This window comes from Bacillus rossius, chromosome 17, assembly GCF_032445375.1.
Source record: "Bacillus rossius redtenbacheri isolate Brsri chromosome 17, Brsri_v3, whole genome shotgun sequence".
Taxonomy (NCBI): domain Eukaryota; kingdom Metazoa; phylum Arthropoda; class Insecta; order Phasmatodea; family Bacillidae; genus Bacillus; species Bacillus rossius.
Window position 1 is genome coordinate 1,329,208 of NC_086344.1, and position 14,916 is coordinate 1,344,123.

The 14,916-nt window shown below is 40.9% G+C and overlaps 1 protein-coding gene across 5 annotated transcripts in view; it reads right to left on the reverse strand.

The window, feature by feature from the left end:
• LOC134540747 (serine-enriched protein) overlaps nt 1-14,916 on the reverse strand; it is a 98,345-nt gene that overhangs the window by 13,266 nt on the left and 70,163 nt on the right. For 4 of the 5 annotated variants that reach the window (XM_063383647.1, XM_063383644.1, XM_063383648.1 and 1 more), the window contains exons 5-6: nt 5,773-5,930; nt 4,710-4,841 (exon numbers count right to left, since the gene is read on the reverse strand). In XM_063383647.1, the coding sequence (XP_063239717.1) occupies nt 4,710-4,841; nt 5,773-5,930 (290 nt within the window). The remainder of the gene's footprint in view (nt 1-4,709; nt 4,842-5,772; nt 5,931-14,916) is intronic. The other variant, XM_063383645.1, reaches the window with a different exon arrangement.

The window sequence follows — 14,916 nt, forward strand, 5'->3', positions numbered from 1 at the left end:
CTCCCTGATGATGGCGACTGCAATGTCGACCGAAATATCGGGGAATTGTTCGCAAAGGCCTTTAGTAGGTAACTACTCCCGGATGATGGCGACTGAAATGTCGACCGAAACATCGGAGAATTATTCGCCAAACACTCTAGTAGGTAACTGCTCCCTGATGATGGTGACCGCAATGTCGACTGAAACAACGGTGAATTATTCGCCAAATTAAGCGGCTGCAATCCAGAATTCAAGCTACTTCACACACACTAAAAACACGCAAAAAAAAAAAACAACGCTTCTTTGTCACCATTTGAGTCCTCGATTGTCGACAATCGCAAACTTATAGCACCTCCCGTTTTCCGGTGTTCGATATCAGTCTGTCTGTGCCTGTTGATGGGAATAAGATGCCAGTTCCCGAAACGTCGCAACTGTTATTGTCATAGGAAAAATACTGTGTTTGTCGGTGATGTCCATAACATCTAATCTTCATCGTTGTGTTCGTATATTGGCTGCGTTGTTAAGGTTTTTGTAGTTTGTCTGTATTTACTGTTTGTATTTGTTGACATTATTGTTGACATTGTCTCTTCGTTGTTAGGTAGGGCTCTGAGGCGTATCATTTCTGAACAGTTGTATTTTTTTTCTCTCTTAAAATTGACTTAAATAATTTTTGAGTGTAAGATGTACTTTAATTGGTTGTAAACTGTATACGTATGCATAGGGCCATGCATATTTCGCGAAAAGATTCCGAGACCAGCTGAAAGTTGAAACACTGTATCATCATCTGTGTATCGTGAATGGGCGAGTTTCTTTCAGGTGCATGACGATTGTTAAAACACCAATCACAGTAATTCAGTGCGGAAGAAAATGCGTCCTGAGTGGCTCAGCCAAACAAGGCAACTACTTCTCTCGCAGACGGCCGCCAATCACGAGGAAGAAACCGCTGGTGGGGACATACCTTGTTGCAGTCTAATAGGCGTTCCGATTAATTCGTGAAAACTGCCTGCCCCTAAGGAAACAGGTTTTAATGTTTATAAATGTATGATTTAAAATAGAATTATGCATGAAAGAAATTAATATATTTCTCCTAACTTACTCCTCAATTTCGTTAGTTCTGCAATGGACATTTGGTCTCGTTTGTGGACATATTTTTTTAATTATGCTGGTAACCTAAGACATTGCTTTTTTTTTGCGTGAATATGTCATCTGCATGCTTAAAATTTTTTTATGGGTATCGGTTATGAGCACCAATTGGCCACCATAAATTTATATGTGCTTGTGTTTAGCCTATAATTTGTTTTCGCTCGAGTGATGTATATGACATGAAGCTGGCGCATGTAATCTCATAGCAATATACTTAAGCTGGCGAATAATTTCTGTGACCAGTTATCCAACCTAGTGAATAACCTAGTGAATAACCTGGTGAATAACCAACATACTTCACAAGCAACTCTCGTTCAAGTTACTCACGCCATTACTGATTCCTAACAAGAATACCGGGTACGGGTACATGAATAATTTGTTTTGCAGGAAGGTGGCTCGCGTTAAAATTTCTACACTTTATAATTTTCATAGTGTCAGGTTTCGCAATGTGTTATTTGCGTTTGACTCTGGTATACATGTTAAAACAATTTTTTTTTGAAGTTTTCACAATTGTAGCTTGGTTTTCTGCTACGGTTCAGTGTTTCGTACTTCGAAGTGATTCCAGCAAGTACTTAACGTATGCTGGATTATTATTTCACTTGAGTTTTACGTGTAATAAGATGGCAGCCTAGCGATGCGATGTATGCATGTCTCGAGCGAACATCTGACTGCCGCAGCATTCTGCAAGCTTGCAACACCCGCGCGCGGGGGGTAAATGTTCATTTGCGAACGTTGGTAGGCTTGCCCTCGATCGAGCAGCCATCTGCCTCAGGCATGGAGAATTATTTGAAACCTTTGTGTTCAACGAGCTTGAATTGAGGTACTTTGACTTGTCGCACGTGAATAATTTTAACTTCGCATGTATTGGAAGTTATTTTTCTACATGAGGCAAGGGAAAAAAATATATATAGTTGATTCTATGTCTGAGGTAGGTGTCGACCTCAAGACCCCTTAACGCATGTAAAGACCTGCAAAATTCGCGGATTCAGTGACCTCCAGGATAGACTCTACTACACTCTACACACTCAGGCAAATGCCACCTGTTCATTGGTTGCTGACTTGTGAATCGTCTCGACTGAGTGTCTGTGATTCGACACTTCTATGAGTGAGGGTCTCTAATTGGCCCTCAGTCCTCCAGATTAACAGTGAACCAATGACAGAAGCAGCACTAAGGTATAATTATTTGAATTGTAGCATATCACGAAATGAATCCGCGTATTTTGCAGATCTCTACGGCATGAGTGACTAACACCTGGTGTGTTTGCTATATATCTTACAAGCTGTTCGTTATGATAATTATGTTTGTTTTCGGAAATAATAAAAAAAAATATCTTGACCAGAGAGTCCTTTGAAGAAAATTATAAATTAGGTAGTCGATTTGTTCAATAAGTTAATTTAATAAAACATGTAATGTCCTTTGCGGTTAGGTTTTAGCTGTCAATTGAGAAAAATGTTAGTGTCAGGACGGATCTTTGTGTAGAATTGGTAATTAAAAACATCACTCTTGAAGAACACTACATGGTTTACAATGAAAAGTATTAAGTCTCTTGCATCGAGGAAACATGGTACAGTATTAAAGGAGAAAATAATATATAATGTTATCTTAGTCCATTTTTCTGTGTTTTTCTTTGTTTGTTGACCATATTCCTGTTATGGAATATTATGTGGTGTTTATATCCTGTTGACAAACAGCAATTTTTTGCTTAATTTGTGTTTTTGTCTTTTGAGTATTTTTTAGTTTTCTTCTACAGAAAAAGTGCTTAGCAATGGCGTATGTTCAAAAGCTTACATCAAGTCAAGATATGATATGTTTCCTTGGATAAAAGCAATACAATTTTTTCCCCTATATAATTCATTGATTTAATTTTCTTGTAATGCGGGCGAAGAATGAACTAATACTGCAAACACACACTTTTACAGAGAATTAGAATGTTACTAGCCATGGACTTGAGAAAAATATATAATTATGTGAAACTTACAAGACTGTGGTAAATCACTGACACCATGCATGTGGGAACAACACGAAAAATAAATAATAATCTTAATGATAATGAATCTGTTAGCTGCGATGATGATGATGATGATGATGATGATAATGACTAATTTCATGATGATGGCTTGGAGGCTGATGACAGTGATAAGTCCCGGAGATTCTCTGAATATTAATAACAATAGGTGAAGAAGATGGAAGCATCAGAAGAGACATATTGCACAACGAGAGACAATCCGAAAGGATTGGTCGACATTAAAACCGAAACATTTTAAGAAATAGGAATGGTACCTTTCCAGTTTCTTCCCAGCTACACTACCGCCACCAAAAGTATGAAAGGTACACTTTACAAGGGGATACAATTCAGCCCCCCCCATAAATTTCAAGGTCAAATATCAAGGTCGAAGTCAATGTCCAATTTATAGGTCAAGGCCAAATGTAAAGGTCAAAAGTCATGGTCAATTTTAACTACTATGCCTGTGAAGGTACATGAATGGTGCAGTGTGAGGAACTGTAGCAAACTGAAGGGGACCCAGGCTAGCGATCCTGTATTTATAGCATAGATTATAGGTTGAAGGGGTAGGGGAATGGCTGCGAGAAAAATATTGTGGGAGGGAGGTTAAGTTCAAATATGTTTTGGAAAACATGAAGGGGGTCAGAATGCCAGCTGCCACTACAGGGTAGGGCTGCCCTCGCCGTGTTCGAACCGAGGGCTCCATGACACAAGTAATTTTTTAATTTAAAAATATATTATTTAAATTTTGTTATTAATTTTAATTTTTTTTCATAACATCTGATAATAATTACAGATTTTCAAGATGGCGGGTGTAACGAAAATTTCAACGCTATGGAGTGGAGTGGTATGAACTAAGATGGCGGAAAGTCTTTATTAAAATTTAATTATTATACATTTTAAAACTTTTTCCCATTACATTCGGATAATAATGACATGAATTTCGAGATGGCGAATGCAAAGAAAATTCCAACATTAGGAATTTTGCGGAGACGTGAATAATAAGTTATTTCCTAGAGGCGATTACAGGATAGAGCCTGTTAGTAGATGTGTGGTTACAACAGGGTTATAGAAGTTCTGGGAGATATGATATATGACTTATCGTGCCTAAAATTTGTGACGAGTAGTTCTAAATTAGAATTTAGAGCCAAAAGATCTAAAAACACTGATTGCAGGGCCTGATTCTCCTTGATGTGTAGGGACCGGAAAAAAATTCGCGGGTTCAATGACCTGCAGGATGAACTCCATAGTTCTACGTACACCCGGTAAAATGTCACCCACCCATTGACTACTGACTTGTGAGACATCCCAACGTAGCAGCCTGTGATTTGATAAAAGCTTCGGTCGGGTGTTTCTCATTGGCCCAGAGTCATCCAGGTGAGTTGTGAGCCAATGGCAGAGGCACCACTGAGGTATATCTATTTGTAGTTTGGCCTATCGCGAAATGGATTCGCGAATTATTTTTCCGGTCTCTATTGATGTGTGATATCTGGACTATCGAAGGCAAAAATTTTTCAGCGTAAGTTGGAAGATTTCCGATGCGGTTTTCTCGCCTCGTGGTGACCGAAAGCAGGCGCGCCTTGCCTGGAACTTGGTGAACTCGTCCGCCCGCAGCTCCTCCCGGGCCAGTATCAGCCTCACCACGTGCTGCGGCAGCAGCGTGAACGAGCCGAGGTTCAGCACGTCGTTGCCGTGCTCGTCCACGAACTCCAGCACCTGCAACACGCAGTCCCAGTCACTCTCACCGTGCTGCAACATTGCCATTTCAATTGCCCTTTTTCTTTTTAAATGCAGTGGTTTCAATTCAAGCAACATTTCAGTTAAATATCTCTTTTTAAAAATAAATATCTTTTATTTTTCACATTACCGCGGTGGGGTAGGCCTCGCATCTTGGGTAGGGAAATTCAACAAGGATTTGGGGGGGGGGGGGGGGGGCCTCTCGAAAAGGAGAGCGCACAGGGAAGCCCCTATAGCGTCGGATCCGAGTGGAACTGTAGGGATTGGGGTGCGATGTCTGGTTCACTGTGCGAAACCTTAACTGTAAAATTAATGTAAAGTAAACTAAAACCCCGGACGGCCTTCTGGCTGAGAGGGGTACCAGGTCATTTCTTTTCATTTTCTTTCTTATTTTTATTTCAATTGCCCAATTTCACTGATTTCTCAGTGACTGCCACTGATTCACCAGTTATTTTCGCTGATAACGGGTAAATAACGCCTGTTCGTTGGCTGCTGACTTGTGAGTCGTCTCAGCTGGTTTGTCTGTGATTTGATCGTTCTTTGATTGAGGGTTTATAATTGGTTGAGATTCGTCTATATGAACAGTGAGCCAATAACAAAATCATCTAAAAGGTATATGTATTTGACTTATAGCCTATCGCCGAATGAATCCGCAAATTTTTCCGGTCTCTATCTATAGGTCAGGCACATTCTTCAAGTGCTGGAGGTTTTAACAAGCACTTCGAATGCCTCTTTAGCAACCTTTAAAGGTCAGGGAAGTTGAGAAAAATCCAACTTTGTTCATAACTATATGCAGGAGGTAGTCGTCAGTCTTGTGATTTTAGAAGGAACTGAATTTTTGCACCAGAGGTGACGTGTTGGGAATTGTAAAAAAAAAAATAGGCCCTCGAAGGCGAACGGGCGGACTCACCTTCTGCACCAGCGACTTGGTGCACTTGTACTGGATGTAGCGCTCGGCCGAGGCCAGCAGCGCGCAGACGGTGTCCACGTTGATGCAGCACTGCACGAAGCCGGCGCAGGCGCGGCGCAGCTCGTCCAGGCCGTAGTAGTCCGCCGCGTTCATCACGCCTGTGCCGCACCGAGCACAGACACGTGACCAGCGGGTCTCCCCTCCCCCCTTACGACCAGCCCCCGAACACATTCCACGCGAGCTTCACTGATAGCAAATATGAAAAAATTCAAGGCATATACCACTGATTTTATAGGATACCTATATCTATTTTCTGAAGAAAAAAATTGGTTGTCTGTAAAGTCGGTTTACAGACGATAGTTTAACGTAACAAGGTCATAAAAAAACATTGATGAAATGATTGCATACTTTTATGCATAAAGTTGAATTATTTTTATTTTAATAATAAAATAATAAATACTTGAAATTATACTAGTAATCAGATTTTTAAAATGCAAAAATAATAAACCATTATTGCCGAAATTATTGTTGTAATAAGCAATGAAAACCACATTAACTTTTCACTTCACTTTAAAAACAGTCGAGTGGAAGAGAGATTGATGCGGCGCAAGCGTACAATGAGTGAAATGGGACACAGCGTAACGGAACAATGTGCGTAACGGGACACTTTTTCGTGCGTGCAGCCGGCGTTCATCGATTTATTAGACGTTGTCACGTCAAAAAAAAAAAAACACATTTGCGCACTCTCTGTCATACTCTTTCGATCATCTATCTCCCTCGGTTCTTTGGGTGTTTTTTTTTCGGGAGGGGGACGAATTATCTCACGAAAAGGAGAAATAAACGAACCCAGCAACGTATATAGCAATGTGCTATCTTCACATCTCTTTGGCTAGTCATCAATTTTCTGTCCTTTCTGCGTTACAATTGTTTCACGGCATTGTTTTACGAAATAGTTGCATTACATTTTGGCCTTGTGATTTTATCATAATAGTTTTTTTTCACTAAAAATTATTGCGTGAGCAAGTCATTCAGTTCTCGCCAGTTTAGTTGAAAAAAGACACATTTATAATACGAAACTCGGACACGGAATTTAACGAAAAATTCATTAAAATAACGCCGTGCGTGATAAATATACAAGCAAATTTTTTTTTGACGTGACAACGTCTAATATATCGATAAACGCCGGCTGTACGAACGAAAAAGTGTCCCGTTACGCACATTGTCCCGTTACGCTCATTGTACGCTTGCGCCACATTTATCTCTCTTCCACTCGATTGGAACAACCATCGATTTGACTTTTTCGAGGCACATTAAACTTGAAACACTCCCATTCTTTCCCTACTTTTCCTATCATCGCCCTATCCTTAAGAGAATAACACAGATTGGAAGAAGTTAAATAGCAAACATGTATAAAAGTTATAGTTAAAATAATCTCTTCGTTAAAGTAATAAACATATTTGAATTAATGAGTGCAAATAGAAGTAAATTTATCAATTAAATTTTAGATTTCATTTCACTCCTTCTTTGTATCCATACAAAATAGTGATAATTCAATAAAAATGATTCAATTTAATTCTTAAAACTATGCAATCATTTAATTAATGTTATGTTATGACGTTGTCACGTTAAACTATCGTCCGTAAACCGACTTTACAGACAACCAATTTTTCAACTATATTTCTTGACGTGAATCACCCGCCGCTAGTATTCGTTATCGGAGCGGATACGTCGAATTTCGAATCATTCAAATTACAGAGCCAATATTTTATACATAAATTAAAAAGTTGCTCCGATAAAACCCAAAAAGTATCTAAAAAAGATATTAAACCCTGGCTTTGGACCCAATTTTCTATAAGACATTTTATTAAAATACTCACCAAAATGTTAAAATTCATTAAGCAGTTAATAAAAGGTATACAAAGAGAAGACAAACACAAGAAGCGTTACGATAATTCCGTAGCATCGCTGCTGCGTCATTTCCACCTCTCCCCTGCCGTCTCCCCTTCCGGCCGTTACAACTAGCATATAGCATGCTCCGCTACGTACATATTCACTCCCTTGTCGTCTTCCCATTCGACCGCGTTGTAATAGTGGCGTCGCCGCTGACGCACTCTCTTCCTTTGCCTGTTCCCCCACCCCGTACCTAAATGATTCCCCTCGTGCGATCGTAATTTTTGAAACTTTCGAAAATTGTAGCCCCCTCAGCAAATAGTTTCACTTCAAAAATGATTAACCTTTTCTAATAAATATATAAGTATTTTAATATCTTTATTTGCCCATTATTGTCAGATAAATTGAAAATTTACTGTTTTGAAAAAAAAAACTCAAACCGGCATGGGCCATCACGTTGAATGTTGTAAAGTTTACAGGAAATTATTATAGTTGCGCCGTTGTAGGAACGGACTTGGCTCCGCCTGCAGCAGTGAGCGAGAGAGACAGAGTGACGCGTGCAAGAGCCAACCGGCGACGACCCGCTGGCTGGCCGCGGTGCGGTGTTGCCACGTCCAGCAGTAACGCTCCATGCAGTGTCGCGGGCGTACGGCCAGTTGCTGTGTGCTGACACACGAGGATGGAAGGTGGTAGAAAACGGTGCGTTTTGCGGTCGCAAAGCAGAGAGGTGGTAACTCGAGTGCGCGAGTATTTCGAGCGTGAGAAAGCAAACAATGGGCCGTTGTTACCGGTTTCGCAAGTAGTAAACAGAACATCAGAAGCAGTTGGAATTGCAAAGACAACTGTAGTAGTATAGGATAGCCGGTCCGAGGACTGGGTTCTGGGTGTGGAGCCTGAGCCGGTGTCCGCCATATTGGATTGTGACGTCACGGCGGCCATCTTGGAGGAGTGTAACGGGACATAGCGTAACGGGACAAGTTTGACCTTGACCTTTGACCCTCAAAATTCGCCAAAATTGGGCAAAAATTGCCCAAAATTCGTCAAAATTTACATTTCTGTGGAAAAAAATTCCGCCAAAAAATCCCAAAAATTCCACAATTCAAAAATTAGGATTTCGAAAATCCTCAAAAGTCGTTTTGCCTTAGAAAGAACCCAAATTACTTAAAGAGGCTTAAGCATCCATGTCTACAGCCTCTGATAAGCCTCTGACGGCATCATGGAATAAGTCATTTTGAATAAAGACGTCACCGTTGCAATTATCGTTATGGTCGCCATCTTTAAATTTGGACGCCATCTTGAAAATCTTTAATTATTATCCGATTTTAATGGAAAAAATTCCAAAATTCATCAAAAAATTAACTTGTTCGAATTCTGATTGATTATATCGATTACCGTCCTCGGTTCGAACCCGGTGAGTGCAAAAAAAACTAAAAATGGCGACAGGCTCCTTCCTCAATGGTGGATGCAGGCAGACTGACTCCTATCACTTTTTTCAAAGCATATATATCGTCACCTAGTATGACGTCATGTCCGCCATCTTGAAAATCCATAATTTTAATGCTAGAGATTCGGGAAAAAATTTAAAAATCATTAAAAAAATTAACTAATCGAATTAAATAATAAAAAAATCCTTATAACCACCGTTGAACTTTTCGTAACGGCCACCATCATTTAATCAAGAAACTGGAGGTCACCATCTTGTTTTCATCCGCTAGAGTGTGCTGATACTATGTTAGTATACTTAACCGGTCACCACACCTTTAACCTTGACCTTGAAATTTGACCTTGACCTTGAAATTTGACCTTGACCGTGAACTTTGACCTTGACCTTGATATTGTACCTTGACCTTTGACCTTGTCCTTGAAATTTGACCTTGACCTTGAAATTTGACCTTGACCTGGATATTTGACTTTGACCCTGAAATTTGACTTTGTCCTTGTCGACCATCATGGATTCGACATGTTATGTTCAGTACATGCTACCAGGAGCTACCACCTGCTGGAGTACGCCATCTTGTGTGTGTGTACTTGTATTATAGAGTACATTTCCATCTGGATAATTTTATTCTAACCCGCTACAGTGCAGTAATCATTTATTATAGAGGTGCCCCCCGCCATCTTGAAATACGGCCGCCATCTTGAAATCATGTAATAATGTAGCTAGAAAAGCGGGAAAAAATCCAAAATTCATTAAATACATCACTCATTAACTTACATATTGATTCGATCGATTCCTGTCCTCGGTTCGATACCGGATCGATGCAATAATTTTTAATATTATGTAAAAAATAATAATTTCAATAAACCATGTTCAACATACGTAAAGAGACTCTAAATCCTCTACAACCATCATCCTATCAGACATCAAGACCAACATATTGGTAATTCATAATTTTAATGCTAGAAATTCGGGAAAAAATCCAAAATTCATTAAATAAATTTGTAATCCATATAATGATTGATTGGATCGACTAAGGTCCTTGGTTCGATCCCTAGCCGATACAAAACAACTTTAATTAAAAAAATACTAAAAAAGTGTTAGGTTTGAGAAAATAAAAACACCACAAGTTCTTTTAAAAAAAATTTTATTACATAAATTCAATACACTACTACAAGTACAAAAAAACACTGACAAATAAGCAAAGCCTTTTGGATTCCTCGATTCAAACAGTCTTCTTATTGTACGGACTAAGCCTTTTACATGACTTTAAATGTCTATCCGATCCGGTCATCACCACAGCCACAGACGGACTGAAGTCCATATCACCAGGGTCTCACTTATATAGACTCAACAGCCGGTACAACACAAGAGTCAAAACAATAACCATGTTCATTATACGCGCACTTAACTTTCTCGGAGCATTTTTTATAATGAAGATGTAAGCTATCAAGACGTGAAATTAGTTTTTTGCACTTATTGCACTGAAATTGTATTCTTTTAACATTACTAGAACAACTGCTTCTTTCATGTCTGCGAGCATTTGAGGTGATAGTAAATGATGCGTCACAGTATTTGCACTGACGCAATGTACGCTCTTCATTAGTTGAAGAATCCATTGCTGATGATGAAACTTCGGATGATGGTGGAACAGCACATATCGAAGTCTCCTACAGTGTTGTCAGAGGCGTTGCCAACGGGATCTGCTCCAACATCGTCGGCGCTGGCGTCATGGTTCCCGTAGTCGATGGTACATCCTCCATCGAGTTCGACGTTAAAGTCGGTAAAGATGCCATCGAAGTCTCAAGAACAGGCAATTACACGACTTATGCACCAGAAGAAACAAACTAGGTGATCCGTACACCGTCGACGGCAGTAACAAACTGAGCGTCCTGCTGTCTAGGACTCGCTTATATACATGCACCGGATGGAATAATACGCTAGTCAAATCAAGAACAATTTATTATAATACTAGAGTCAAAACAACATTAAAAAAATAGAAGCACCATCAACAAAAAAAAGGCAGCACATTTGGAAGCACCGACAACGAAAAAGGCAGCACCATCATCGAAAAGGCCGCACATTTGTCATTGGCTCCAATATTCATTGGCTCCAATATTCATTGGTTCCATCAGTCTATTGATTCTATCAGTCTAGTGACTCCAACAGTCATTGACACCAACAGCCTTTTTCTTCATCAGCTCCAATGATATTTGGCTAGAATGCTACGAGTCTTAGAGACTATGAGGCTACAATTCTACGAGTGTACAAGACTCCTCCAACTACTTTCAAGTGTATAAAGCTCCAAATGCTCCAACAGCTCCAACACGCAATGTACGCAATGTACGCGCAATACACACAGTACACACACAGGAAACGGAACGTACACACAGTACACACAGGAAACGGAACGTACACACAGTACACACAGGAAACGGAACGTACACACAGTACACACAGGAAACGAAACGTACACACAGTACACACAGGAAACAGAACGTACACACAGTACACACAGGAAACGGAACGTACACACAATGACTACACTTCGTTCGCGCAGTATAAGCATTTAATGAGAACGAAGCACGTTTGAACGGAAATTCTATAAAACGAAAGCTAATTTAACGAAAAAGGAGGCGCATTCTCTCGTTCATTCAACTTGGTAGGATGCAATCGTCAGTTATAAGTTAGGATATAATCTCTCCAACAGTCTATGAATCCAACAGTTTATATTTCCATTAGCCATCGACTCCAACAGTCATTGACTCCAACAGTCATTGGCTCCAACAGTCATTGCCTCCAACAACTCCAAATGGCTCCAACAGCTCCAAATGGATCCAAATGCTCCAAACGACCTCCAAATGCTTGACAGCTCCAAATGGCTCCAAATGCTCCAAACGGCCTCCAAATGGCTTCAACAGCCTCCAAATGCTTAACACATCTCCAAATGGCTCCAAATGCTCCAAACGGCCTCCAAATGCTTGACAGCTCCAAATGTCTCCAGCAGCTCCAAATGCTCCAAATGGCTCCAACAGCTCCAACAGCTCCAAATGGCTCCAACAGCTCAAAATGCTCCAAACGGTCTCCAAATGGCTCCAACAGCTCCAACAGCCTCCAAATGCTTAAATCAGCTCCAAATGGCTCCAAATGTTCCAAACGGCCTTCAAATGCTTGACAGCTCCAAATGCTCCAAATGGCTCCAACAGCTCCAAAAGGCTCCAAATGCTTCAAAAGACTCCAAATGCTCCAACAGCTCCAAATGGCTCCATCAGCTCCAACAGCTCCAAAAAAAGGCTCCAAATGCTCCAACAGCCTCCAAATGCTTAACACAGCGCCAGATGCTTCAAAAGGCTCCAATTATCGCATCTGTCGGGCAATGTCAAACTCTGACTTTGAAAAAGTGATATTTATCGACGAAACGTGGGTAAATAGTAATCATGGTGTCTCGAAGATATGGACCGATGACTCGTCATCCGCACTGCTGCGACAACCGACAGGCAAGGGTAGTCGTGTTATAGTGTGTCATGCAGGTTCCGTTCATGGATTCGTTAATCGTGCACTGTGGGCTTTCCAGTCAAAGAAAACGGGGGACTATCACGAAGAGCTGGATTCCGCCGGTTTCAAGATGTGGTCTGAAGGCAAACTGTTGCCAAATATACACGCCGCGTCTATAATTGTCATGGACAACGCCTCCTATAATTCGGTCCAGGATGATAAAGCTCCAACAACATGCAACAGAAAAGATGACATCCAGTGGCTACATCGCCACAATGTTCCCTGTACCAGTGATTTAAAGAAAGCTGAGCTACTACAATTAGTGAAACATCACAAACCGCAGCACACTGTTTACAAAGTAGATGAAGTGGCTCGCATTGCGGGGCACCGAGTCATCAGGTTGCCACCGTACCACCCTTTTTGCAATGCCATAGAACGTATCTGGGCTCACGTCAAAGGGCTCGTTGCAAGACGTAATGCGTTGTCGCCATTTTCCCAGGCAAAAGTTTTAAAACTGCTACAAGAAGCTGTTCATGAAATCACTCCGGACAAGTGGCGTAAAGCTGTCGAACACACCCAACAGACTATTCTTCACGACTGGGAGCAAGAAGGAGCGAGGGACATTGCTGTTGAGGCGATTATTGTGAACCTCGGGCAGCAAGACAGCAGTAGCGAAAGCGACAGTGACGTCAGTTCTGTTGACGAGTCTCCTACAGCTGGTACCAGTTCGCAGTACGACGATATTGGTGTGTCGCCACTGTGTGACTGAATGTTCACTATGAGCAGGAATTGATGCGGTGACGCATATGTATTATCATAACAATGCACGACAAAAATTTTCGTTGTTACTTTTTCTTTTACATGTAATCTGCAAATTTATTGGTATAAGTCGCCACCAACGCGTATAAATGGCCAGGATATTGGTTCATAAATTAATACAAATTTGTTTTTTTTTGTGTACAAACATTTAACTTGGTAGACCATAATGTGTGTCATACAATTATTTAATACACAATATAAATATTATTGGTCAATAAACTACGGAAACGGCTTACTTGTTTTGTTTTTAGTGGTAAATAGTGGTTTATGATGAACGTTATGCAGACTAAGGCGCGTTCTACAATCACACGTATACGGAAACGGATCATATTCCCGGAAACGCAACAAAATCTGTTTTCTTTAAACTATACCCCAGACGGGAGTGGGGACCGTTCGCGGAAATGAAGGCTAACCTCGGCAATGTTGAACTATTACGTGTCGTTCATTACGTTCGCTATATTACCAGCTGCGTGTTCGTGTCCGCATCCGTGAATGTGATTGTAGAACGTGCCCGAGAACAGTGGCGGCTCAGGGTGTGATGTCACGTCAAGGTGGCACAAAGACGTGGCAACGCTGCCTGTTGTGTCCAACGACTACCTGGACTGCCTCCCACCCCTCTTGACCGCGCCGACCAATCTTTATACATCTTCGCGTGAACTGTGTCGTCATTGGCTGGTCTCGCAGGGAGGGGCCAAGTCCTTTCCTACAACGGCGCGACTGTAGCAAGTTTAATGGGATAACTCCACCTAGCCAAAGGGTTATTCCTTAGGTAGCTCGCTTTTTTGTATATGTTTGCGGGATACCCCAAAATGTCGAGGAAACAGTTTCATTAGTCACTTTTTTTGTGCAAAAGATCGTGTTTATCAACGAAAATCCTTATTCCTATCTAACTAATTTTATTGGGGCGTGTTCAAGCACTATTTCCGCAATTGTTTGTGTGGTGTCAATATGGAGAGGGTGAAGTGGAAAGTGACTTCAACAACGTCACAGATTTCCGGGTTCTAGCCGCGTTGAGAGGCGAAGATTTCAACGACGTTTCAGTCGATCTTGAAGTAGCCATCTTCAGGGTAACTGCCACCCGGAAGACGTCAACTACTTTCTCCACGCGGCTGGAACCCAGAAACAGGGCAACCTCAAGAAAATGGCCGCGAAAGCTTGCGATAGTTATTAATGTCACAGAATGTCCCATCCTGTCACTAACCCAATTTTCAACATATGACGTCTCAGCTCACGGTATAAGGGAATTTTGTGGGAGTAATTTCGTGAATGCAACGGAAGTTCGCACGGACGGAAATGTGTTAACAATCACCGGTGCTGCCATCTTTGGCGAATGCCTCGAACCAAAAAGTACAAAGGCAAAGAGATGTTGAACGAGTCATAAAAAGATAGGCAGTACATATTTTAATAAAGCACCTTATCGGAAAATCAGTTACAAATCTGGGGTAAAGTTTTTTTTCAATATTTTTTCTCCCTATTAGCGGAGCCGTTTCATTATATAGTTT